Source organism: Komagataella phaffii, chromosome 2 (genome assembly GCF_000027005.1).
Source record: "Komagataella phaffii GS115 chromosome 2, complete sequence".
Lineage (NCBI taxonomy): Eukaryota > Fungi > Ascomycota > Pichiomycetes > Pichiales > Pichiaceae > Komagataella > Komagataella phaffii.
The window spans coordinates 479,668-505,483 of NC_012964.1; the positions used below are offsets into that span (position 1 = coordinate 479,668).

The following is a 25,816-nucleotide window of genomic DNA, read 5'->3' on the forward strand; positions in this document are numbered from 1 at the left end:
CGAAGATGTCGAATATTTATATGTATGCTGGTATGTGTTAGAGTACGGCTATCCCGCAATTCGTGGTTTTTTTTTTTCTTTTGATAGCTGCCCTGGCTCGGCGGCCCGAATGGTTCTTAGGATCTAGGATGCTGGTTGTTCTCTCCCCGCCAAGGCGAGCGATTCGGTGTTCCATGGCTTTCAAATGATAAGGCGAACAATCGGAGAAAGCCACGCTATTGCTAGTGCACAAGAGGAGACCGACTGATAATTCTCTACCCACTTGAATGGCATGGGTGGTGGATTAATGTGAGGTGATTATTTGAATGAGTTATATTTTTTACTATATAGTTGCTTTTTATAGATGTGCCACATATACTTATGAAAGTCGAGAGTTTGATCCGCATTTTCCAAAGCTTAACATTTTGAGAACACGATTGATTGGCAGTTTGGTTCTAATTTCAAGATAATAATATGCCCGGGTCGAAATTAAATATCTAATTACAAACAGGCCCTTTAAACATCACCCGTATTTTGGTTTTGTAAAAGAATGTCAGGTGCAAAATAAAGAGCTATAACTTATTTAGAAGTACAAAAGTACCTAACCTTGCAAACCCTGGTCTATATACTAACTACTATATACTAACTAGTCCCACTTTAACCTTTCAATCGTTCAAATATTATCCATCCCCAGTATCATCCTGAATGAAATTTCACCCGTGGCATGCATGGCACAAAAACGTCGTGCTCCACCCAATACTCATCTCATGTTCCCCCGTCAAATTTCCCTTTAACGTGTTCTTTCTTCAAACACGGATTCAAGTCCTTTCGATTCTTATTTTTTATCTTCGATGACAGGCCGTGTCGACCAGAAATCTGATCAGAAGGTGAAGGAATTGATCGAAAAGATCGACTCCGAATCCACTTCCAGAGTTTTTCAGGAAGAACCAGTCACTTCGATCTTGACACGTTACGAACCCTATGTCGCCCCAATTATATTCACGTTGTTGTCCTTTTTCACTCGTATGTACAAAATTGGGATCAACAACCACGTCGTTTGGGATGAAGCTCACTTCGGAAAGTTTGGCTCCTACTATCTCAGACACGAGTTCTACCACGATGTCCACCCTCCGTTGGGTAAGATGTTGGTCGGTCTATCTGGCTACATTGCCGGTTACAATGGCTCCTGGGATTTCCCCTCCGGTCAAGAGTACCCTGACTATATTGATTACGTTAAAATGAGGTTATTCAATGCCACCTTCAGTGCCTTATGTGTGCCATTCGCCTATTTCACCATGAAGGAGATTGGATTTGATATCAAGACAACTTGGCTATTCACACTGATGGTCTTGTGTGAAACAAGTTATTGTACGTTAGGAAAATTCATCTTGCTGGATTCAATGCTGCTGCTATTCACTGTGACTACGGTTTTCACCTTTGTTAGGTTCCATAACGAAAACAGTAAACCAGGAAACTCGTTTTCTCGCAAATGGTGGAAATGGCTTCTGCTTACTGGTATTTCCATTGGTCTCACTTGTTCCGTCAAAATGGTGGGTTTATTTGTCACAGTATTAGTTGGAATTTACACAGTTGTTGACTTATGGAATAAATTTGGTGATCAATCCATTTCTCGTAAGAAATATGCTGCTCATTGGCTAGCTCGTTTCATCGGCTTGATTGCCATCCCAATTGGCGTTTTTCTATTGTCATTCCGTATCCATTTTGAAATATTATCCAATTCTGGTACCGGTGATGCAAACATGTCTTCATTGTTCCAAGCTAACCTTCGTGGATCATCCGTCGGAGGAGGCCCCAGAGATGTGACCACTCTCAACTCTAAAGTGACCATAAAGAGCCAAGGTTTAGGATCTGGTCTGTTACATTCCCACGTTCAAACTTATCCTCAAGGTTCCAGCCAACAACAGATTACAACCTATTCTCACAAAGATGCCAACAATGATTGGGTGTTTCAACTTACGAGAGAAGACTCTCGAAACGCTTTCAAGGAAGCCCACTATGTCGTTGATGGTATGTCTGTTCGTCTCGTTCATTCAAACACTGGTAGAAACTTACACACTCACCAAGTTGCTGCTCCCGTCTCCTCATCCGAATGGGAAGTCAGTTGTTATGGTAATGAAACCATTGGAGACCCGAAAGATAATTGGATTGTTGAAATTGTCGACCAGTATGGTGATGAAGATAAGCTGAGATTGCACCCATTGACCTCCAGTTTCCGTTTGAAATCGGCAACTCTGGGATGCTATTTGGGTACTTCGGGTGCTTCACTGCCTCAATGGGGTTTCAGACAAGGTGAAGTTGTTTGTTACAAAAATCCGTTCCGTAGAGATAAGCGCACCTGGTGGAACATCGAGGACCATAACAATCCTGATCTACCTAATCCTCCAGAAAATTTTGTTCTTCCCAGGACTCATTTTTTGAAAGACTTTGTTCAATTAAATTTAGCAATGATGGCAACAAACAACGCTTTGGTCCCAGACCCAGATAAGGAAGATAATCTAGCTTCTTCTGCCTGGGAATGGCCCACGCTACACGTTGGTATCCGTCTGTGCGGTTGGGGCGATGACAACGTCAAGTATTTCTTGATTGGTTCTCCCGCAACCACCTGGACTTCTTCAGTTGGTATTGTAGTATTCCTGTTCCTGCTGTTAATTTACTTGATCAAATGGCAACGTCAATATGTCATTTTCCCATCCGTCCAGACTCCACTAGAGTCAGCCGACACCAAAACAGTTGCATTGTTTGACAAGTCTGATAGCTTCAACGTCTTCCTTATGGGAGGATTATACCCGCTTCTGGGATGGGGTTTACATTTTGCTCCGTTTGTGATCATGTCGCGTGTTACCTACGTTCACCATTATCTTCCTGCATTGTACTTTGCCATGATTGTTTTCTGCTACTTGGTTTCTCTGTTGGATAAGAAACTAGGCCACCCAGCATTAGGATTACTGATCTATGTGGCTCTGTATTCCTTGGTCATTGGAACATTTATTTGGCTCAGCCCCGTTGTGTTTGGTATGGACGGTCCGAACAGAAATTACAGTTACCTAAACCTTCTACCTAGTTGGAGAGTATCAGACCCATAGGTGTATATATCGTCAGTACCTAAATTTATGATAGGGTAAAACCGACATCTTCTATCTACAATTAATGCGCGACTCACGCTTTCTCTTATCTGCTTGGTCTTGTTTGACTTCATCGTTAGCGTTCGCTTCTCTCTTCAGGTAAAACCTTACCCTCCATGTCGACCTATAGAGAACTGGAGCGCGAGGAGGGCGACTTCTCTGATAAGAAGCTTCTCACAGGCTGGTTCTCCTTAACCGTGGGACAACTACAATATGCTGCATTCATGGCCGTAGGAATCGCGTTGCTTTGGCCTTGGAATTGCTTTCTATCAGCTTCAGACTTCTTTGGAGAGCGGTTGCAAGAACACAAGTGGCTCTCTGCTAACTATTCATCGTCCATGATGACCATTTCAACGTTGACCTCAACGTTATGCAACGTGTTTTTGTCCCAAAAGCAAAGTGGGGTAGATTATTCAAAGAGACTCGTCATGGGCCAAACAATCACCATAGTCGTATTTGCCTTTATGGGTCTGCTGTGCGTATGGAATACGGGGCTAGATCCAATAATATTTTTTGTGTTGGTCATGATTAATGTTGCACTGAGTTCAGTAGCTGTGTCGTTATCACAGGTCGGTGCTATGGCGATCGTGAATGTGTTGGGACCAATATATGCTAATGCTGTGGTTGTGGGGAATGCTGTTGCTGGTGTGCTACCGTCCATCGCTCTGATTATTAGCACTGCCCTGTCGGGAACTCATGTGGCTGGAAAGTTGCAACCTAAAAGAGATTATGCAGTTATGGCATACTTTTTGACTGCCTGTGTCGTTAGTGGTATTGCATTAGTTCTTTTTGGGTTGGCAGAGTCACATGGCCCAATCGACGTTGTTGCTGCACCTGTTCATACTTCTTCTACTGCTGATGAGGCTATTGAAGAACTAGGTATCCCTTTAGAAGAGGAGGAGTATGTTCCCTTTTCAACTCTGTGGGCCAAACTTCGTTTTGTTGCACTCACAATATTTACAGTCTTTGGGGTTTCTTTGGTCTTCCCAGTCTTTGCATCGAGTATTGTTTCCGCCAACGGAATCAACAGTCGCATATTTGTCCCCTTGGCATTCCTACTCTGGAACCTTGGTGATTTAGCAGGTCGATTACTATGTGCTTATCCCAGATTTGTCACGCGATCTCCCATAAAATTATTTATTTTCTCCTTAGCAAGATTTCTTTACATCCCGCTATTTGCAATTTGCAATATCCGAGACAAGGGAGGCCTCATACAGTCAGATGTTCTATACCTCCTATTCCAGCTTTCCTTTGGAATATCCAATGGATTGATTTACTCCTCAGCATTCATGATTGTAGGAGACATAGCTTCTGGAGAAAATGAACAGAAAGCTGCTTCAGGTTTTACTGCTGTATTTTTGAGTCTTGGTCTGGCATGTGGGTCATTAGGAAGCTACCTGGTTGTAGCATTTATTCTTTAGACATATATTTATACCTTTATCTAAATGAGGATGTAAAATGGTTACCATCTTTATTTCGCGGGGAACACTTCCTTGTGACTATATGCTTACTAAAGCCCAGGGATAATTGGTTTTACTCTTACACACCCAATGAGACTAGCCTTAATACCGTTGCTCTCCGCCAAGAGTACTTTCCATATTGGAACTAGGGCTTTATTGACACATTCTTTTAATCAAAGCTGGCCAAAGCAGTTTTTGACGAGGCCCTACTCTGAAGCAAGCACCTCTTCAACCTCGTTTAAGAAGGAGACGTTCTCTCAACAACCAGACGATTTTGCCAAAACAAGACTAACAAATCCCCAGTACAGTGACAACAATGGATTGCTTTTAGTAGTAGCAATAACACCAGCAGCAAGAGACAAGCTGCTAAGCATAGCCAAAGAAGAGAACAACCCCAATGTCGCCCTCAGAGTCAGCGTATCATCTGGGGGATGCCATGGGTTTCAGTATAACTTAGAGTTGAATGATATTAAAAATTATGACAAGTCAGTGGATTCCTTATTCGAAAGAGATGGCGCCAAAGTACTTATAGATAAGACAAGTTTGGAGATTTTGAGAGATAGTAAAATCGATTACACACATGAACTGATTGGAAGTCAGTTCAAGGTAGTTGACAGTCCATACACGGCAACTAGTTGCGGATGTGGAGCAAGCTTTGATTTTGATTTCGATAAGCTCAAACAGGGATAGGTATAGCTGTGAGTCGTTCTGCATATGTATATAATTGATCAATCATAGTCCAAACAGCCACTGTATCCTTATCCGAGGAATCCAGGCTAGTTCCTTGGTTAAATCTTATTCTCCCGGTATTTGTAATCATGAATATGTTTGAACGGATTGTTGTCAGTTCTAATTGTGACAAATCTATACCCAGCTGCTTTCGTAGTCTTGAATATATATCTTGCACATAAGATTTTGAGTCACACTTTTCAAGCACATCTCCTGGAATGTCTATAATGATATTTTTCAAAGAGTTGCCTAGCGTTTCGACAGTAAAATTTAAATGCAGACTGCCCACAATGTTGAAAATGTTTGAAGAAGGTATTTCCTGCATGCTCTTGTCAAACAATTCTGTCATGAAAACCGAAGTGATATCCATGGGTCTGACTATCTGACCCATCTTTGATGTAAGGTGTGACCATATCAATCCCAGATACCTAGTATCACATCGACTTAGTGCTATAACTCCACGTTTTTGTGGGTTCATTACCAGAATGACTACCTGACGTTTAATCACTCCACGACATACGATGGATAAATACAGAACATTGTACCCACCAATCTCCTGTCTGTTTAAACTTACTTGCACTGTCTTCGGAGATATTTCTACTTCCTGATCAAGTTGTTCACTCAATGGCAGCCTGCTGGATCGGGATGTTAAGCTTAGTTCGTATTTTTTCAACTCGTCAACTATCAGGGTTTTCAGCAAAGTCAAATTCTCAGGCTCTCGAAGCTCTTCCAGAGTCGTTCCGTCTATGGAGAGAATGTAGTTCAATCTGAAAGTTGTATTTACTAACGCTCTCTCCATTAAAAACGCTTATAAATAAATGTCAAAGATCAGAAACGTAAATATTGTGATGGACCCTTGCGCGAAATACTATTCTGGATATTTCAACTCCACAGGAAACTCACAGCCTCTCCAGTATAGAGCAAACCAATGTCTTTCGTAAATAAAGAGAATGCACAGAAGTCAGCTGGGGCAGCGGCCTCCTTCATTGGCAAAGGTGCCAAAGCTGGCTATAGCGCGATCAAGAATCATAAAAGTGGCTCCTCAAATAAGGATTCTGAGCACGAGGAGCATTACTCTTCAGTAAGGCCTTTGGAGTCGTTGACTGATCCCAGAACATTTCAACCACCACCAAAACGGAGTGTTGGATCTTATTCGGGATCAATCCCACCATCATTTTCTGCTCATTCTTTAGCTGCAACCTCATCTGCAATACCTCCTCCTCAGGCAACAGTTCAGAATCCGGCACAGTATCAACTTCAGATTCAGCCTTCAATGTCAGCTCCCCAGCAACAACCAGGAAACCAGGTCTATGCTGCTGGTAACTATCAGGATCCATCACAGGCGAGTCAGACCTACCCCGGCCCGCCTCAATTACCAGGCAGGCAACCATCTCAAAATCAAATAGGGGGCAACCCTCAAGTTCCAGCTCAGTCACAAGCAGAGTCTTATATCTCTGACAGTGTAACAAGGACCGGACAAAGTGCTGGGTCTCAATATGTTCAATCGCAATTACAAAATTCTGGTTACGCTGAAGCCCAAAACCCACAGATTCAGAAAGCTGGTGCTGCTTTTGGTAGTTTCATTGGTGGACAACTTGCGCAACAGGGTCAGCAACAAGCTAAACAGCAGTTGCAGCAACAGCTACAGAATTTTCAGAACCCTCAGTCAACTATACAGACTCCCCAAAGTCAAGACGTTTCACAACAGCAATCTCAGTTCCCGCAAGTTCAACAACCTGAGCAAACCCCTCAGGCTCCATCCATTTCACAGATTCAGGGGCCAGACCAATTTCAACAGCCTGGCATAGCGCAGCAGGCGACTCAACAGCCAAATCAGTTTCAACAGCTTGGAATAGCTCAGCAACCGAATCAGTTTCAACAACCTGCTCCAGCTCAGCAACCGATTCAGCAATCAGCTCAATTTCAGCAGCATCTTCCAGCTCAACAGCCAAACCAGTTCCAGCCGCCTGGCCCAGCTCAGCAGTCATCTTCGCAGCCAAATCAGTTTCAACAGCCTGGTATAGCACAGCAACCGAATCAGTTTCAACAACCTGCTCCAGCTCAACAGCCTGGTATAGCTCAGCAACCGAAACAGTTTCAACAACCTGCTCCAGCTCAACAGCCAATCCAGCAAGCAACTCAGTTTCAACTACCTTCCCCAGCTCAGCAGCCAAGTCAATTTCCTGAAGCTTCTCCGCAGCAACAGGTTCCACAATTACAGCAAGGTTCACAAGTTCCAGTTAGCCCTCAGCTCCAACAAGCGTCGCCGGTTCACCAGTTCTCACAAAACAAGCAGGTCCATTCTCAGGATGTAAGAGAGATTCAGTATCAGCAAAGACCACAACCTCAACCTCCATCAAACCATCAATCTCAAGATGTCTTGAATACTCAGTATCAGCCCACAAATCAACCTTCGCAAATGTATCCGACAGCATCAATTCAGCCACCTCCAACTTCTGGTATGGCTCCACTCGCCCCCCCAACGAGTAGTTACTCAATATTCTCAATTTCAATCATCTCCAGCTGTACCGCGTGAACCTGAACCGTTGCCACAACAAAGTGCTTCAGTAATTGCATCACCACCTCAGAGCTTTGCACCTCCTCCCGTACATGTTGCAAGAGGTTCTTCACCATCAAACCATGCCCAAACTGAGTTGTCGCCTACTATAAGCACTGCAGCCCCTGTGCAAGGAGTACATTCTGGCAGCACAGCTCCGCCTCCCCCTCCCCGTAATACATTTTCTCTGCCTGATATTTCAACTGTTGGCCCTCCTCCTCCAAAACCGTTCAGAAGTGCCCAAGAGAAAGAAAAGTTAGAACAAGAAAGGAGACACCAAGAGGAGTTCAACAAAATGAGAAATGCTCATCGCACAGCTTCCAGTACCAGTACACCTTCATATGTACCGAAGCCAAATTCTCCACTAAAGACCGAAGACACTGGGGAACCTGCGCCTCTGCCACCTGAAAAGAACGCTTCCAAAGACACTACGGCCTTTTCTCCTCCACCATCAACATTTAGATCGTCATCATCCACAAAAAATCACAGCGTCCCTGTTGCAGCTCCTAAACCAACGGTCAAGACCGATATTGATGATATAGCTTCTCCGTCTCCTCCGCCGCCCGCACCAAGGAAAAAGTTTTCTTCTAAGGAATCTGAGAGTCTTGTACTTGAGTCACATAAGAAACCACCACCAAAGCCTTCGAAGCCCAAATCTTTGGCCAATATCAATTCCAAGCAGGGAGAGCTGGAAAACAACAAGCAGTTTGCAAACTCAGAGCCAATACCAGATTCGAAAACATCAAGGGCAGTGCCGGCAGAACAAGATCTTGTAAGTGAGATGGAAAGGGTAATGCTCAACAGACGGAAGAAACTACAGGATCAAGAAACAGCGACACCGGATGTTTCTAATAAGCCTTCCAGGCCGGCTAAACCTGTAAAATTTGAAAAGATATCCTCTCCTACTCAACGTCAGCATCATAATATTTTTGAAACTCCCAATCAAAGTACCAAGAACACGTCGGGCATACATGATGCTGCTCCAGTAAAGCCAACGAGACCCCCGAAGCCGACATTTTCGAAGCCACCTAAGCCTTTACCAGCAGTTTCCAAGCCCAAACCTTACGTAAGGACAAAAGTACCAATACCTGACTCCAATCAACAACTGAACCTTCAATTAGAGACTGGATGGTACAAGCGCCTTGATCAAATCCCCCCTGATGCAGCTGGATTAATTTACAGAACTTCTATGGGTCAAATTGGAGGCGACTACACTAGATATATAAGTTTCAGGATGAAAGATCTAGGTACAGTTCAAGCTGAGATCAAGTGGTCCGATAGCACTGCACCAATTGTCACTCAAAAATATACAGCTCCCCCTACTGCAACCCAAGAGCAATTGTTTGAAGGCAGAAACCTGTTCAATGAGCATGTTGCTACGTGGGCTGAATCCCATGAGGGCAAATGTGTAGGAGATGGAGAATGTTGGACTTTGGCTAAGTTAGCTCTTGAAAAAGGATGCGGAAAGCACGCATTTGTTAGTGAATACTATCATCACGGTGCCTTGCTGTTTACCAAGGATGCATCTGGAGTAATCAAGTCTAACCCCACGGATTCAATAGCTCGTGGAGACATTTTACAGTTTTACGAATGTACGACTAAAAACAACTACTCAACTACGAAATTGGGGGCTCCTCACCATACAGCCATTGTTGTGAGTTGCAACTCAGATGGCAGCCTAGAAATCATACATCAAAACGTTAACGGCGTCAAGAAAGTCATGAAACAGAACCTGGTGCTTAATGTCGTTGAAGGTACAATGAAAGTGTATCGACCGGTGACGAAAACTTGGATAGAAGAACTCTAGTTCAAGTGAACCATCTTGGACGTTTGGCGTTTCCTCTTTTAGCAATCCACTTATGTAAGCATAGTAAGTTCATCTGAATAGGAATATTACAGCTACTGTCACCTATTTTCTGTCATGCGCAGTACCTAAAAATGTGAACCCTTATCCTGTAATCAGCGATCCGACATCCAGATCACGCTCGCCCTTTCGTCATTTTCTTTTTTTTTCCCTGTGCGTGCGTGCAGTAGTAGTTCAATTCCTGGTTCTCTGCCCCAATACTGATCTTGTTCCCACATCTCGTCACACGCCCAGGCACAAACCCCTTACAATCGCTTAGTGATTTCAGTTCAGTCTCTTTAACTACAAAAGACAAATACCCACCAACTCTGCCTGTCGACGACGTATAACCCGTGGGCTTGCATTCTATTTATAAAGTTGTTGAACTGAACCTTCCGAAGAATCGAAAAAAAAAACAATGTCAACACATCCCTACAGACAGAAGATTCCGCAGTTACCTGGGTCGACTGGGTCTTTTGACAGACCAGACGTCACAAGCACGCAGTCAGGTGTTGAAACCGCTTCAACTGAGCCAAATTCTCGAGCAACTTTAGCCAATCTTGGCTCTGTTTCGGCATTGCCTCAATTGGACGTCCAACAACCAGTGTTGCCGTTCACATCCCAAGTTTCACACAACAGGTCAAGCAGTAAGCCAGGAAGTGTTACGAGCAGATCGAATGCTAATTCTCCTGCCGGATCTGTATCTTCCCATTCTCCCCGCTCGTCCCTGTCATCGCCTCTCATTCATCCATTAAATCCCGAAGCCCAAAGAGCAACTGGCTCTAAAGTTGTTTCGCCCAATGGCAGTATTGGTAACCTGAATGAGTTTGGTCATAAGTATCGCAATTCAGGCTCCCGCCTATCCATAAACACATCAAGTTCAGGCCACTCTAGCCCTATGTATAACATCAAGCCTGATCATAGAACTTCATCCCGCTCTGTTGATTTAGGATCATTTTACCAACTAGACCGCAGCGTTTCTCCAGCTATCACCATTGGCACCAACATGGACTTTTCTCAGTCTCTACTAGCTAATCAGCAGACCGCAGAGCATCCAAGTGCTCTGGTTCCCCGCATGAAAACTATTGAAATGTATCGAAAGAATGCACGTAAGTCTCATGATCCTGCTGTACTTTTCCAGTATGCTCAATATATGCTTCAGACGGCTTTGCTGCTGGACACAGAGTCTGAAGAGGAAGGGAAATTGCGCAAAGATTTTCTTCAAGAGGCTCAACATTACCTGAAAAAGTTAGCGGACAAGGGTTACCTAGATGCCCAATATCTATTGGGAGACGCATACTCTGTCGCAGCGTTTGGAAAGACCGATGACAAGGAGTCATTTTCTCTTTTTCAATCTGCAGCTAAACATGGCCACGTCGAATGTGCTTACCGTACAGCGCTCTGTTACGAAGAAGGCTTAGGTACGGGTAGGAACTCTCGTAAGGCGGTTGAGTTTTTGAAATTTGCTGCGAGTCGGAACCACGCTGCAGCCATGTATAAAATGGGGCTGTATTCGTTTTATGCGAAGATGGGGTTGCCAAACAATATCACCACTAAGAAAGCTGGTATCCAATGGCTGTCTAGAGCAACCATGAGAGCTACTGAACTTACTGCTGCTGCTCCTTATGAGCTAGCCAAAATCCATTACCATGGGTTTGAAGACATTGTCATTCCTGATCGAAAATATGCTTTAGAATTATATGTGAAGGCAGCATCTCTTGGTCATGTCAAATCTGCTGCCATCTTGGGTCATCATTATGAAGTTGGAGATGTCATTCCTCAAGATCCGGATCTATCGATTCATTACTACAATATAGCTGCAATGGGAGGTGACTGTGAATCAATGTTGGCCATGTGTGCTTGGTACCTAGTAGGTTCTGAAAAGCTAGAGAAAGATGAAAATGAAGCCTTTGAATGGGCAATTCGTGCTGCCCACGGAGGTCTCGCAAAAGCTCAATTTGCAGTGAGTCATTTCTTAGAACAGGGTATTGGATGTGAAATAGATTTTGCCCAATCTAAAGTCTGGCTTGAGAAGTCCGCCCAAGGAGGCAACTCTAGAGCTATAACAAAGCTAAAGAATTTAAATTCTTCTTCTGAGAATTCCACGAAGGATAGTAAGAAAGACAAAGATTGCATTATCATGTAGAAGCTTATTTATATTCAGGCTCTTCTACTTATATACTTGTTTAAAAAGGGGTTTAGATTAGATAATAATATTAGTTCCTTTACAGTTATTCATTAGTTTATTCGTAGCAAGAGCGAGAGGAATTATCTTTTAAGATGATCCTTGATGCTGAACACTGTCATGATCCAGGCCATTAGTAAGGCAACAACACCAACACTGACATTCAGGGTAAACATTCCAGTTAAACCACGGTAGGCCATTGCCAAGACAATAGGATCAGTGCTTTCTGCAAAAACCAAGCCTCCACAAAGAAGACAGAAGCTGGTAACCAATTCTGTTAAAGGTCTAGAAGGTTGAAATAAATCTCCCTTGTAGGTTTTATTAAACATGAGGTACAACATAGTAGCGATTCTGAATAAGGATCCATAAGTCAGAAGACTACCCCATTGCACATGTATACTAGTGGATAATTCCGAAGCCTGAGCGTGCTGAGACATTAATAACCCTGTCCAAAAGATGGTGAATGCAGGGAAAGGATTCGGGGAAAAACCACAAGTAACGTTGGTGAAACATTCAGCATCAATAGGTTCATTTTCATTGTTGATCTCCTCTACTGTGGACTGAAACTTAATTAACCTCCAATTGTTTAGCTTAAGCTCAGTAATCACTCCACAGAGACCACAGCCAATATACATAAAAGCAATGGATACATGTTGCAAGTCCTTTGCGGCCCATTCACCGCCAGGATTAGACAGATGCTCCATAAATACGTTGGTACAACCATAAAAAAGAATTAAGCTGCTCTCTAGCATTTCCATTGTGATCATGACATTTCTTGGTTGAAATCTAAACCAGATTGAGTCTTTCTTCTCATAACGGTTGATAAAAGAGTAATTCCAAGCCCAACCAAGTTTTTGGAAACCACCACAATAACGGGCAAGAGATAGCAGTCCGAGACTGAAAAAAACACCTCCTTTGATGAAATGTGCTAATAGGTTGAACACAGTGTTTGCCATACCTAAGCAATTGAGTACAGCTACACCCGTGGGAAAATAAATTAAAAAGAAGAAGAATATGCCAAAGTTGAGGAGGTTAAAGACAACTGAAGCAACAGAACCAAGGGATACAGCAATCCTAGCGATCCAAGGCACCTCAAACAACCTTTGAAGAGCTCCATCGACTTTGTAAGAGTAAGAATCGTGATCTTGGCTGGGAATACTCGGAACATCGTGGATTGTTCCATTTGAACTATTATCGATGGAGAAATTGGCTTCTCTATCGTCTAACTGGAAGCTGCTGTTCAGCGAGTCTCGATATTGGGAACGAAACTGTTTGGAATGACTGTCACGAGTTTCGTAATCAAATAAGGTGGATGACGTAGAATTAACCTCATGCTTTTTGTTATGCTCCTTGTTTGATAAATCTTCCAATGGCAAAAATTGGGCGTGAGAATTGTCATTAGGGGTTGACGGAAGAACTGCAAAAAATTTCGATCCCTGGTAAATGACGGCGGACACGAAGTGCACAACCGTGAAGACAAAGAGAACCACCCCCATTTTTGTGTAAGCATTATTAGGGTACAAGTCTGGGACTGAATCAATGAAGATAGAGTAGCTTATTAAGGACAGAACGGTAACTATCGCGTGAACGGATAGAGCCGGCAAGTACCACTTGTTTTTGACGTTATTGAGAACCAAGCATACTGGATACAAGAACACAAAAGTCACAACCATTGAGATGACATGGGCGTACAAGAAAAACCTTGAGTTGGACTCCACGGTGAAGTAGGTCGTAGTATTATAGTTTTCCCAGTAGAGTCTCTCAGCTGGGGATAAATCTGTGTCAAGAATAGGCAGCCCATGGTGATGGTGTCCTTCGAAGGGGACAGGCTCAATGGAAGGAATTGCGGTCTCAGAGTCAGCAGATCCGTTCAATTGATGAGTAGCTGTTTCTGTGGTCTCAGCAGTAACCGAGTTCCTACTCATATCCATATCCATGTCCATCCCGCCGTGAGAACCGTCATGGGCGTAAGCAGACAAAGCAATAGCGCCACGAGATAGGCAGAAGCAAATCGGCACTATTAACCGAGATAGTTTCATTTTTTCCTGGAAGTTGAATGGTAGAATGAAGAAGAAGAGAAAGAGATTTTCCCAAGGGGCAAGTGTAATCCTTCAGAAACTGAAATCAGCCTATTCAGTTTGTTTTTTATACTAGCCTTCTTATTTAGGCAAGTGAGCTAAAGGAGATGCATAAATTATTTTTTTCTCTCACATTCGAAACTAATTCCGACATCCGAGACTGCCGGCAGTCTTAGTTTCTACTTGACTCGGTAAACTTAGGGCCTGGCTTAACCGAGAAGGGGAGGATATTTGCTCGTTATAGCAAGGGGTAGCTTGGTATAACCTGGGATGTATGCACTTGCGCTGGAGACAGTGCGATAGGGAGCTCTATGGTTCGAGCTAACCAAGTTGTGGCACTACAACAGGGCAATTTCAGACTAGTCTGCTGATTTATAATAGACCCTATGAAACAGTTATAACGCCGCCAAGAATTACTAGATTCCCAGTCCTAAACATTACGTCATAGTCAAACGTATCCAATTGCGTACATTGAATATAACCGAACTTGAGCAAAAACTGATGAATAACACCTCAAGAAGTCACCCCCTCCGCGAACGATTACTAAACTTACGATATATGGTGTGTTTGTCATATGCAATTGTCACGTGAATTGTGAAATAGGGCCCAATATTCAAGCAGCTTGAACCACGACGTTCTAGAGTTCCAGCCCTTCTTGAAATTGAAGACAGCGACCGAAAATTGATCTACCTAGGAAGGATACACCAGGTGAGTAGCCTCTGAGACGTACATATTTTTGTGCGTCTGAGTCTTTGCGTTTTAAACCCGCATAGTATGTGCAGTTACCTACTGAGGTAAGACATCACACGTGAAACCCCCTATATGCAGTGCGCGCACATCTCTATTGTATCGCTTTGACAAAGGCTCGTGTACTGCTCATTGATTTGCTATCTGGGGTTTTTGTGGCAGGTCCTCTTCCAAGAAGAGGAAAAGATCAACCTGTGATCCCGTTGCACTTCCTTAAACAATTGAAGCATTGCAAAATGAACCACTCTTCGGACAGCAGATCAATGGATTCAAGTTCGATTACCACTACCCGTTCCAATGTATCGTTTCCGTACTAACACTTAGGTCCAGTAATTGGAATCTCAGAACGAAGTGCACCGATGTTCAGTGCCCTAAAAACTCCCTTTATCACTACAGGAAGATGGGCTGATATCAAGAGAGTGGGGAATCTATACGGTTATGATCCTAATTCCGCCTTGGATGATGAGAGCTCCCTATTAAATCAGAAACTGGCCGAAGGAGGCATCTTTGATACGTTTGACAACAACTACGATCCTTATCCGACATGGGCTTCTGACGATGAGGTTCCCATTTCAAAGCTGAAAATTCAGATAATCTTTAACCAATTGCAGGAGATATTTCACTTCCAGCCTTCCAACATAAGGAACATGTTTGATTATCTTATGAAGCTACTAGACTCCAGAGCCTCCAGAATGGGACCTCATCTGGCTCTTCAGTCTCTTCATGCAGATTATATCGGTGGAATCAATGCAAACTTTAGAAAGTGGTATTTTGCCTCTCAACTAGATTTAGATGACTCTATTGGCTTTGAAAACATTTCTTACAATGGCACTGCTAAAAGGCACTCACCTTACACCGTGCCCATGCTTTCAGTGGCCCAAAAGAGATGGACAGAGAACATGAATGCACTTTCTCCAGACGATGCAACGGTACACCTGGCATTGTATCTTCTTTGCTGGGGAGAAGCAAATAACATTAGAATGATTCCTGAATGCTTGTGTTTCATCTTTAAGTGCTGCAACGATTATTATTATTCACTCGATCTTTCAAAATCTATACCTTCTCCTGAAAGACCCTTTTTGGATCACATCATCACTCCTCTTTATCAATTTCACTTCAACCAGATGTATGCTATCAATTCGAAAGGGGAGACAATCCCAAGAAATATCGACCATGATAAGATTTTAGGATATGACGATATGAACCAACTATTTTGGTATAGAAAAGGGTTGGAACGAATCGTTCTACAATCCTCAAAGCGTACCATTCTCTCATTTCCCCCGGCAGAGAGGTATATTCATTTGCATAACATTGAATGGTCTCGTGCCTTTTTCAAAACATATTACGAATCTAGGACAAGTTTACATTCTGTTCTGAATTTCAATAGAGTGTGGTCAATCCATGTTTGTGTCTTTTGGCTGTACACAAGTTTCAACTCACCAACACTCTATACAAGTGATTATGACTATCGAAGAGACAACCAACCAACTGCATCGGCAAGATTGGCCGTTTTATCTATAGCGGGTTCCATCTGTTTATTTTTGAACTGGATTGCGGTGATTGCAGAAATTAAGTTCGTGCCTAGAAAATGGCCTGGTGCCGAATCAATGATACCCAAACTACTACTTCTGTTGATTCTAACATTAGTCCAAGTTGCCCCCATTGTCTATATCTTGTTTTTCAACAGCTTGGACTACCAAGACATGTTCTTATTGATAATCTCTATCTTTGAGTTTATTTTATCCATTGCCATCATTTTCTATTTCTCCATAGTACCATTTGGTGCATTGTTCGGCTCTTACATGTCTAAAGGTGAGAGAACCTACCTACCTTCGAAATACTTTACAGGTTCCGTTCCAAAGCTAAAGGGAAAAGCGGAACTGGCTTCAATCGGGCTATGGGTTTGTGTGTTCCTTTCCAAATTTATTGAAACTTATTTCTTTTTGACACTGTCCATTCGTGATTCTGTTAGAGAGCTCAGCACCCTGGAAATTAATACCTGTATTGGCGAAACATATTTTGGCGATTTACTTTGTAAAAGACAGCCATTGATCCTCCTTGTTTTGTTATTCTCTACTGACTTAATTCTCTTCTTATTGGACACCTACCTCTGGTTCATCATTTGGAACACACTCTTTTCTGTTTGCATATCGTTTTCTATCGGAATTTCAATACTTACACCTTGGAGGAACATCTTTTCTAGGCTACCCAAGAGAATTTACTCTAAGATTATCAATGACAATGGGAGTACAAGCATGAAGTCGAAACAACTGGTTTCACAGCTTTGGAATTCAATTATTATTTCAATGTACCGGGAACATTTACTATCGATAGACCATGTAAACAAACTGATTTATCAACAAATAATAGTTCCAGGTCAACAAGATACATCGGAGCAAATACTGAAGGAGCCCACATTTTTTGTTTCCCAGGAAGACCATGCCCTGAAGACTTCATTATTTAAAGGCCATAAGGAAGCTGAAAGAAGAATCACGTTTTTTGCACAGACATTATCAACACCAATACCAGAGTCTATTGGCATAGAAAAGATGCCGTCATTTTCGGTCTTGATTCCCCATTATGCAGAAAAGATTAGCCTCTCCTTGAGAGAAATCATTAAAGAAGAAGATGAGAATTCGCAATTGACCCTTCTTGAATATTTGAAACAACTTCACCCTGCTGAATGGGTAAACTTTGTTGAAGATACAAAAATTCTTGCAGAAGAAATTAACTCATCTGAAGACAGTTTTTCCAAGAGTTCCATCAAGGATAGACTGATTGACCTTCCTTATTATACTGTAGGATTCAAAACGGCTACCCCAGAGTATATCTTGAGAACAAGAATCTGGGCATCGTTGAGGACCCAGACGCTTTATCGTACTGTTTCAGGATTCATGAACTATTCCAGGGCAATAAAGCTTCTTCATGACATTGAGAATAAAGATATAGCTGACAGTAGTGATTCGAATAAGAGATTAGAAGAGGCATCAATTATGGCACTACGAAAATTCAGAATGGTGGTCTCAATGCAGAGATTCCACAAAAGTTCTCCCGAGCAAAGAGAAAGCAAGGAAACCTTATTGAGAGCTTACCCTGAATTGCAGATCGCATACTTGGAAGAGAGATACTGCGAAGATAGAGGCTGCTTAGAGTATTATGCTTGTTTGATTGATGGAAGTTGTGAAATTCTTGAAGATGGTGAAAGAAAGCCCAAATATAGAATAAGGTTATCAGGAAACCCAATAATAGGAGATGGAAAGAGTGATAATCAAAACCATGCTTTGATATTTTGTCGTGGAGAGTACATTCAACTGATTGACGCCAATCAAGACAACTACCTCGAAGAATGCCTCAAAGTTAGAAATATATTCTCGGAGTTTGAAGAGTTAAACTCTACCGACGATCCATACTGTCTGGATGAGGACACAAACAACCCGAATCCCGTTGCAATCATTGGGGCAAGAGAGTATATATTCTCGGAAAATGTCGGAGTATTGGGAGATGTTGCAGCAGGTAAGGAGCAAACATTTGGAACCTTGTCTGCCAGAACTTTGGCTCTAATAGGTGGAAAGCTTCATTATGGCCATCCTGACTTCTTAAACTCTGTATTCATGACTACTAGAGGAGGTGTCTCCAAAGGACAAAAAAGCCTTCATTTGAATGAGGACATTTATGCAGGAATGAACGCTCTTCTTAGGGGAGGTAGAATAAAACATAGTGAGTATTTGCAGTGTGGAAAAGGCCGGGATTTGGGATTTGGATCGATCTTGAACTTCACTTCGAAAATTGGTTCCGGAATGGGTGAGCAGATGCTCTCCAGAGAGTACTTCTACTTGGGAACTCAGTTGCCATTAGACAGGCTTTTGTCATTTTATTATGCTCATGCTGGATTCCATTTGAATAACATGTTCATATTCCTAACCATCAATTTATTCATCCTCTTCTCTGCAAATTTGGCAGCTTTGGTCAAGAATTCTTTGGTTTGTAGCTACCACAAAAATATTCCAATAACCGACCCAAAGTCTCCTGAGGGTTGCTTCAATTTAGTTGTGGTGATCCTCTGGCTTCAAAGATGTGTAGTGTCTATCATTTTGGTGTTTTTCATTTCATTTATCCCTTTGTTTGTGCAAGAGGTCACTGAAAGGGGAATAGGAAAGGCGGTCACAAGACTCAGTAAGCAACTTGCCTCCTTTTCCATTTTTTTTGAGGTTTTTGTTTGCAAAATTTATGCTAACTCACTATTGAATAACTTATCCACTGGTAGCGCCAAATATATTGCCACGGGAAGAGGATTTGCTACAACTCGGATGCCTTTTTCTGTTTTGTATTCCAAGTTTTCAACGGTCAGTTTACATGAAGCAAGTATTCTATTCTTTTTATTACTTTTCACATCCATTTCTATGTGGAGAACAGTGTTGATATACTTCTGGTTCACGATCACTGCTCTGGTAATAAGCCCGTTTCTTTTTAACCCTAATCAATTTGCACCGCAAAGCTTTTTCTTAGATTACAGAAAAACCTTGCAGTGGTTATTTAAGGGTAATTCTAAATGGCAGCAGGAATCTTGGATAGGTTATGTCCGGAATAATAGAGCACTATACACTGGATCCAAGCGGAAAGAAGTTAAACTTGGGGAGAATATAGATCTAGGCTACTTGAACAAGCCATCAATTATTAATCTTCTTTTGACTCAAGTGGGAACACATCTGCTGAAGACATTAATTGTTTTCAACGCGTATCTTTTTTCAAATTCACAATTGAATACTGGCGCTTTGAGAGTGAATACTATTATGAGGTTGGCAGTGTGTTCTTTGGGTCCTATAGCTGTGAATATTGTTTTGTTATTACTATTGCAACCACTTTCTTTGATAATCGCACCATTGGTCAGTTCTACCTGCTGGAAATCGTTTCCGTCCGTCCTTGCAGCAATTACGAGAATATTAGGACTATTGAATCACATTTTGTTCTTCAACTTGCTATGGATGTTTCAAAATTGGGAATTAGCAACCACGGTTCTTGGGTTCTGTTGTTCATGTCTGATAGAATCGTTGCTCTTTCGATTGGTTACCAGTTTGTTTCTTACCAGTGAGTTCAGACATGGACGAACAAACAGGGCCTGGTGGTCTGGAAAGTGGATTACTTCTGGTTTAGGGTTTAATGTGTTGAGTCAACCTGTGAGAGAATACTTTTGTAAGGTGATTGAGCAAAGTCTTTTTGCAGCAGACTTTATCTATGTGCATATTCTTTTATTTCTGCAAATTCCAATTGTTCTGACACCATTTATTGATAGCATCCACTCACTGATGCTGTTTTGGCTACCTCCAAGTAAACAACTAAAGCCGCAACTATTTCCTATGAGAAATAGTAAAAGAAAAAGGACCCATGCCCAGTTACTGTCTGTGTTGTTTTTACTCATATTATCTCTACAGGTGGCACTCATAATCGGACCTTACATCATTTCAATTGTATATGGAAATGAAGTGTTCAGGGAGAACATGCCAGAAATATTTCAGCAGCTTTTCCAGCCAATTGCGTATAAGAACCCAAACCTAGGGTTAAAAAGCCATTCCATAATCACTGATATTTCCAATATGGACACAGTTAATGCAAGGAAAGATAACAGATAACAAGTTAGGGCAAACCCCAGATATTTCTTGTAGTTGTGAATAACTGTTTGTCGCTGAGATTGGATAATTTTTCAAACATGAGCGTAATGTTATTAGCTTCCGTAAATGACAAATAGATTGAAAATCGTTTGCAAGTAGAGAATATTTTAAGGCACTGTAGGACATTATCTGGGTTTTTTATTTGGTTATTAATGACCGCCTCAATGAAGAAATCCAAAAAGTTTGAATCTAAGCCACCTTCTTTAAAGAGACTAGAGTATGTTTCTGGAGAGAAAGAAAGAACGTAGTGGTAAGCAGGTGGTTTCTGAGATGCAGGTAAAAATTTCAGCCTACTTAGAAAGTAAACCGATGGGAATGCAGGTGGGTTGAAGGATGACCCTTCAAAAAGCTCTGATGAGGACGCTGGCTTTTCTTGATAAGTATCAGCCTCCTGGATGTGATTGCTTGTGAATTCTGAAGGTAGAACATCATAATTTTCAATAGTTAGTGATAGGAGTGAACCATTTTCCGACTGTAAGTGTTTTCTTCTTTTGTTCAATACTAGGCGCTCAAGTTCAGACTTGACAGTAGCATTGTTGGGATCCAGCTCTAAGGCTTTATTGAAAGATTCTAAAGCTTCTGAGACGTTTCCCAGCTTTGACAATGCCAGGCCTTTTCTCCATAGAAGTTTGACTTGGGTCTTTGTATCGTTTACGCGCAATTCCAAACCAGCGGTTGTATCAGCTAATACTTGGTGCCAGTTATTAAGTTTCACATAGCACATTGCTCTGTTTGAATACAGAACCGGATTTTGGGGGTCAAGCTGTAAGGCTTCTTGGTAGATATTTGCAGCTTCTTGAAAGCTACCATCGGCAAAAGCTTGATTTCCCTTTTGTTTGAGGCTGAACGACATGTAGGTGGGACTAATTGATTTTTATGCACTTTTAGATAATGCAATATACTATGGTCCTTGGACAAAAAACTTGGGTGACAATGAGGTTTGGGAGGAACTGTGAGTAGATCATCCAATGTTGGACATATCAGATTCTCTTAGCGAAATCTTTAACTGAAATACTCTACTTCAATGAGAAACAGGCTCTTCGTCAGTTATCATGGAATCTGAAGAGTTGATAGACGAAATTGGAGCAATTGATGTAATATTTCCTAACTGTGTGTCAAAGATAAAACCTTCTCTTTACCATGTTAAGGTTCCACAAAATGAGGATATCGCATTCGACTTAAACTTTCCTCCCAACTACCCAGAAACCAAACCTAAAATAGAGACGATAAAAAGTGCTGTCCCGGGTTTGCAGGATATAAGATACTTTAGATCAAGGCTAGAAAGCCTGTTGGATCAGGTTTTTGTAGAGCAAAATGTTTGCCTTTTTGAATTTATCAGTGAAGTTAACAATACAGTGGAAGAACTTGAAGCAGAATGGGACCAGAGAAACCAGCACTTGAAAGAAAACAGTGAACCACCAGAAGATGATGCGGATGTACGCATTTCAGCAATTTCTTCTCAACTTCAGAACAGTACAATCAACAGTTCTGGCTCTAACGGGAAGATGGTAAAGCAAGATAATGACCATGACCATCTGAAGGGTTGGTTCATATCGGAACCTGTTGTGGATAGAAAGTCTACGTTTATTGGATATTCCAGAGCAGTGCATTCGGAAAAAGAAGTTCTTGATTGTATCAATGAACTGAAAATGGATAGAAAAATAGCAAAATCGAACCATGTAATGACAGCCTATAGGATTCAGGCGGAAAATGGAATACGATATAAAGATTGTGATGACGACGGTGAAACGGCTGCCGGCTCCAGATTATTGCATCTCCTAGACATAATAGATGCTTGGAATGTTGTCGTGGTTGTTGTAAGATGGTTTGGAGGTTTGCATATTGGACCCGATAGGTTCAAACACATCAACTCCACCGCTAGAGAAGCATTAGTGAAGGGGAACCTGGTGGAAGACAATAAAAAGAAAACTAAAAAGAAGAAATGCTAAATATTTACTATACATATATATTCTATATTACAAAGTTGGGTATGCGTTTATTCAGTTCGAAGCTTCTTGCTTGTATCTTGATGGGAGTCTTCTAGGAAATCTTCCTGGGACTCTTTCCGAGACAACTTTCTTTTTGCTTGGGTCTTCTTCCACAAATCGTCTAGAAATCCTTCACTTTCCTTCAGCCCTTTCTTTTTCTTTTTAGTTTTAACTGAGTCTTTACTATATGTTTCTTCATCTGATTTTTCTACTTCTTCCTCTCCAAATTTTTCATCTGTCTCACCAAACACTCTTCGCCGTGAACTAAATCCTGCGGCATCAGAATATCCTACACTCTCTACATGAACCCTCCTTAACTTCTTTTTCATTTTGGAGGCATTAGGCAACGACCATTCACTTGAGTCCGTCACCCTTGCTGTCTTGAACTCTTCTGCTTTCTCATCAGAGCTCTTCATGAACTATAAAGTTAGTAAAACTGGTTTAATAATGTGAACTCATTCTTTCTGCCCTTACTAAAGTTCAAAAAGCCTTTACTTAAAACTTACCTTCATGTTCAGAACTCGACTTGAGAGCCCTTTATTACTCATTGATGGATGATGATGATGGGCCAACTAGCAGTATTTTCATTCTATCCCAGATGGTTCTTTCTTAGATATATATCACGTGACAGACCTTCTCGAATTGAAATATATTTCTTCTGAAATTTTTTTTAGTACTTTCTTAGTACCTAAGGAACCAGTGCAATAAATGAAGTCTGATTTCCAGTTTTCTAACTTGTTAGGAACTGTCTACCGACAAGGAAATTTGGTATTCATCAATGATGGTAACACCCTCATTTCTCCCGTGGGTAATCGTGTTTCGGTCTTTGATTTGATCAATAACAAGTCCTTTACCTTTCCATATGAACATAGAAGGGACGTTGCAGCAATTACGGTGAATAAGCAAGGTACGCTTTTAATGTCTGTAGACGAGCACGGAAGGGCTATATTGGTAAACTTTAAAGCTAGAATTGTTTTGCATCATTTCAACTTTAAGTCTCCCGTAAAGGCCATTGAATTTTCACCCGATGGACACTATTTCGCAGTAGGATGTGGCAAAATCTTACAAATATGGAGAACTCCAAACGTTCTGGAAGACAAGCAGTTTGCTCCATTTGTTCGTCATGCGTATTACACAGGCCATTATGATGACATTACTTCCGTCTCGTGGTCTGGAGATTCGCAGTTTGTCCTCACGACGTCTAAGGATATGACAACGCGGCTCTATGGAGTAGATAGGGATCGCATGGATGAGGTCAGAATGACCTTGGGTGGTCATAGAGACTATGTGGTCAATGCATTTTTTGATGAGGCTCAGGAGGTTATCTACACAGTCAGTAAAGATGGAGCTCTCTTCAGGTGGGAATACACATCTGATCCAAAGAGTAAAGAAGATGAATACGAGGAAGAAGACGAGGAAGATAGGAGTACGGATGAAGACGGAATATTACAAAAACCAAAAAAACCAGAGTCATGGAGGATTGTGGCCAGACATTACTTCTTTAGTCATTCCAAATTGAAGTGTGCTGCATTCCATCCCAAATCCAATATTCTCGTGGTAGGTTTTGGCAACGGAGAGTTCAGACTCTACGAATTGCCAACGTTCACACTAATCCAGCAACTTTCCATGGGTCAGAATTCTGTCAACACAGTTAGTATCAATGCTTCTGGTGAATGGTTAGCCTTTGGCTCTAGTACCTTAGGACAATTGTTAGTATATGAGTGGCAGTCAGAATCTTATATCCTCAAGCAGCAAGGCCATTTTGACGCTATAAACGCTTTGACATATTCTCCTGACGGCTCTAGAGTAGTAACGGCAGCAGATGATGGTAAAATCAAAATTTGGGATGTTCTGTCGGGTTTCTGTCTGGCAACATTTGAAGAACATTCAAGCGCTGTCACTTCAGTCAGATTTGCTAAGCGAGGTCAAGTACTGTTTTCATCCTCCTTGGATGGTACGGTCAGGGCTTGGGATCTGATCAGATTTCGGAACTTTAGAACCTTCACCGCTCCAGAAAGAGTTCAGTTTGGATGTCTTGCGGTAGATCCAAGTGGTGAAGTTGTTTGCGCCGGTTCTTTGGACGATTTTCAGATTCATGTTTGGTCAGTTCAAACAGGAGCTCTTCTAGATTCCCTAGCTGGACATGAAGGTCCAGTTTCTTGTCTTTCTTTTGGACAGGAGGGTGAAGCTGCTACAACATTGGCAAGTGCTTCTTGGGATAAAACGATTAGGGTTTGGAATATATTTGGAAGATCCCAACAAGTCGAGCCGTTTGAAGTATACTCAGAAGTACTAGCCATCGACATGAGACCTGACGGGAAAGAAGTTGCTGTGTCTACTTTGAACGGGCAGATTTTGTTCTGGAACGTGGAAAGCGGGAACCAAACGAACTTCATCGATGCCAAACGAGACATTCAAGTTGGTAGATACAGTGACGATAGATTTGAAGCCAAAAATAGTAAGAGAGGTAAGTGTTTCAGTACAATCAGTTATAGTTTTGACGGATTGTCTTTGATTGCTGCAGGTGATAATAATAGTATCTGTCTATACGACGTCAAAAATAGTGTATTGCTGAGGAAATTCACTGTCTCGTTGAATATGAATTTGGAAGGTACTTTGAAAAAGCTCAACTCTAAGAATCTAATTGAAGGCGGGCCAATAGACTTGCTTGACAGGGATGGTGAAAACTCTGACTATGAGGATCGAGTTGACCTGAAGCTACCAGGATCACATCGTGGAGACCCCTCAGTGCGTAATATCAAAGCTGCTGTGAGGGTAACAAGTATTGCATTTTCACCTGGTGCCAGTTCATTTGCAGCTGCCTCTACGGAAGGATTATTAATATATTCAGTGGATGACAGTGTCAACTTTGATCCTTTCGATTTGGATATAGATATCACCCCAGCCAGCTGTCTAGAAATGTTAGAGGAAAAGGAATTTTTGATCGCTGTGGTGATGAGTTTCCGTCTGAACGAACGTTACTTAATTCATCGCATATACGAATCCATTCCATTGAATGAGATTGATCTGATCGTTGCAGACTTACCTAAAGTCTATGTGGAGAGGTTCCTACGCTTTATTGGTGAACTATCTCTTGAATCGCAGCATATTGAATTCAACCTAATTTGGATCAAGAGTATTTTGGCGGCTCATGGCAAATATATTAGTGCTCATAAGTTTGAGTTTAGTGTTGCTACAAGAATGATCCAAAGATTCCTTGCCAGAATAGCCAAGGATGTCGTAAAGACGTCCGTTAGGAACGGATATCTTGCAGAGTTTTTGTTGGATACCCGAACTCAACAGGACAGCATCCGAATTGAGGAGGAGAAACTCACATTGTAGAATAGAACGTAATGTTATAATTATAATACTAGATAGACCTATCGGTGGAATATTCAACCCACTATGTTACGCGAATGTATTCCTCATTGATTTCCATCA

General features: G+C 41.8%; 12 protein-coding genes across 12 annotated transcripts; 8 read left to right on the plus strand and 4 right to left on the minus strand.

Moving 5' to 3' along the window:
* Nucleotides 1-830: 830 nt before the first annotated feature.
* Nucleotides 831-3,083, plus strand: PAS_chr2-1_0256 (Protein O-mannosyltransferase, transfers mannose residues from dolichyl phosphate-D-mannose to prote; the record flags this gene model as incomplete). The annotated part of the gene is made up of 1 exon (XM_002491103.1): nucleotides 831-3,083. The coding sequence occupies one exon, from the start codon at nucleotides 831-833 to the stop codon at nucleotides 3,081-3,083; it is 2,253 nt and encodes a 750-aa protein (XP_002491148.1).
* A 155-nt stretch (nucleotides 3,084-3,238) lies between these two features.
* On the plus strand, nucleotides 3,239-4,543 carry PAS_chr2-1_0257 (Nucleoside transporter with broad nucleoside selectivity; the record flags this gene model as incomplete). Its single annotated transcript, XM_002491104.1, has 1 exon — nucleotides 3,239-4,543. One exon carries the CDS (start codon nucleotides 3,239-3,241, stop codon nucleotides 4,541-4,543), a length of 1,305 nt encoding a protein of 434 aa, XP_002491149.1.
* A 129-nt stretch (nucleotides 4,544-4,672) lies between these two features.
* Nucleotides 4,673-5,272, plus strand: PAS_chr2-1_0258 (uncharacterized protein; the record flags this gene model as incomplete). The annotated part of the gene is made up of 1 exon (XM_002491105.1): nucleotides 4,673-5,272. The coding sequence occupies one exon, from the start codon at nucleotides 4,673-4,675 to the stop codon at nucleotides 5,270-5,272; it is 600 nt and encodes a 199-aa protein (XP_002491150.1).
* On the minus strand, nucleotides 5,259-6,110 carry PAS_chr2-1_0259 (Hypothetical protein; the record flags this gene model as incomplete). Its single annotated transcript, XM_002491106.1, has 1 exon — nucleotides 5,259-6,110. One exon carries the CDS (start codon nucleotides 6,108-6,110, stop codon nucleotides 5,259-5,261), a length of 852 nt encoding a protein of 283 aa, XP_002491151.1.
* A 129-nt stretch (nucleotides 6,111-6,239) lies between these two features.
* On the plus strand, nucleotides 6,240-9,675 carry PAS_chr2-1_0260 (Hypothetical protein; the record flags this gene model as incomplete). The annotated part of the gene is made up of 2 exons (XM_002491107.1): nucleotides 6,240-7,770; nucleotides 7,835-9,675. 2 exons carry the CDS (start codon nucleotides 6,240-6,242, stop codon nucleotides 9,673-9,675), a joined length of 3,372 nt encoding a protein of 1,123 aa, XP_002491152.1.
* Nucleotides 9,676-10,129: 454 nt separating this feature from the next.
* PAS_chr2-1_0261 (Activator of Chs3p (chitin synthase III), recruits Chs3p to the bud neck via interaction with Bni4p) lies at nucleotides 10,130-11,857 on the plus strand (the record flags this gene model as incomplete). The annotated part of the gene is made up of 1 exon (XM_002491108.1): nucleotides 10,130-11,857. The coding sequence occupies one exon, from the start codon at nucleotides 10,130-10,132 to the stop codon at nucleotides 11,855-11,857; it is 1,728 nt and encodes a 575-aa protein (XP_002491153.1).
* A 122-nt stretch (nucleotides 11,858-11,979) lies between these two features.
* PAS_chr2-1_0262 (uncharacterized protein) lies at nucleotides 11,980-13,935 on the minus strand (the record flags this gene model as incomplete). The annotated part of the gene is made up of 1 exon (XM_002491109.1): nucleotides 11,980-13,935. One exon carries the CDS (start codon nucleotides 13,933-13,935, stop codon nucleotides 11,980-11,982), a length of 1,956 nt encoding a protein of 651 aa, XP_002491154.1.
* Nucleotides 13,936-15,080: 1,145 nt separating this feature from the next.
* On the plus strand, nucleotides 15,081-20,348 carry PAS_chr2-1_0263 (Catalytic subunit of 1,3-beta-D-glucan synthase; the record flags this gene model as incomplete). The annotated part of the gene is made up of 1 exon (XM_002491110.1): nucleotides 15,081-20,348. The coding sequence occupies one exon, from the start codon at nucleotides 15,081-15,083 to the stop codon at nucleotides 20,346-20,348; it is 5,268 nt and encodes a 1,755-aa protein (XP_002491155.1).
* A 4-nt stretch (nucleotides 20,349-20,352) lies between these two features.
* On the minus strand, nucleotides 20,353-21,240 carry PAS_chr2-1_0264 (Mitochondrial outer membrane protein with similarity to Tom70p; the record flags this gene model as incomplete). The annotated part of the gene is made up of 1 exon (XM_002491111.1): nucleotides 20,353-21,240. The coding sequence occupies one exon, from the start codon at nucleotides 21,238-21,240 to the stop codon at nucleotides 20,353-20,355; it is 888 nt and encodes a 295-aa protein (XP_002491156.1).
* A 199-nt stretch (nucleotides 21,241-21,439) lies between these two features.
* PAS_chr2-1_0265 (Protein that inhibits activation of Gcn2p, an eIF2 alpha subunit protein kinase) lies at nucleotides 21,440-22,336 on the plus strand (the record flags this gene model as incomplete). Its single annotated transcript, XM_002491112.1, has 1 exon — nucleotides 21,440-22,336. One exon carries the CDS (start codon nucleotides 21,440-21,442, stop codon nucleotides 22,334-22,336), a length of 897 nt encoding a protein of 298 aa, XP_002491157.1.
* A 47-nt stretch (nucleotides 22,337-22,383) lies between these two features.
* On the minus strand, nucleotides 22,384-22,923 carry PAS_chr2-1_0266 (Hypothetical protein; the record flags this gene model as incomplete). Its single annotated transcript, XM_002491113.1, has 2 exons — nucleotides 22,384-22,794; nucleotides 22,882-22,923. The coding sequence occupies 2 exons, from the start codon at nucleotides 22,921-22,923 to the stop codon at nucleotides 22,384-22,386; spliced, it is 453 nt and encodes a 150-aa protein (XP_002491158.1).
* A 160-nt stretch (nucleotides 22,924-23,083) lies between these two features.
* PAS_chr2-1_0267 (Conserved 90S pre-ribosomal component essential for proper endonucleolytic cleavage of the 35 S rRNA) lies at nucleotides 23,084-25,717 on the plus strand (the record flags this gene model as incomplete). Its single annotated transcript, XM_002491114.1, has 1 exon — nucleotides 23,084-25,717. The coding sequence occupies one exon, from the start codon at nucleotides 23,084-23,086 to the stop codon at nucleotides 25,715-25,717; it is 2,634 nt and encodes an 877-aa protein (XP_002491159.1).
* Between the last annotated feature and the right edge of the window lie 99 nt (nucleotides 25,718-25,816).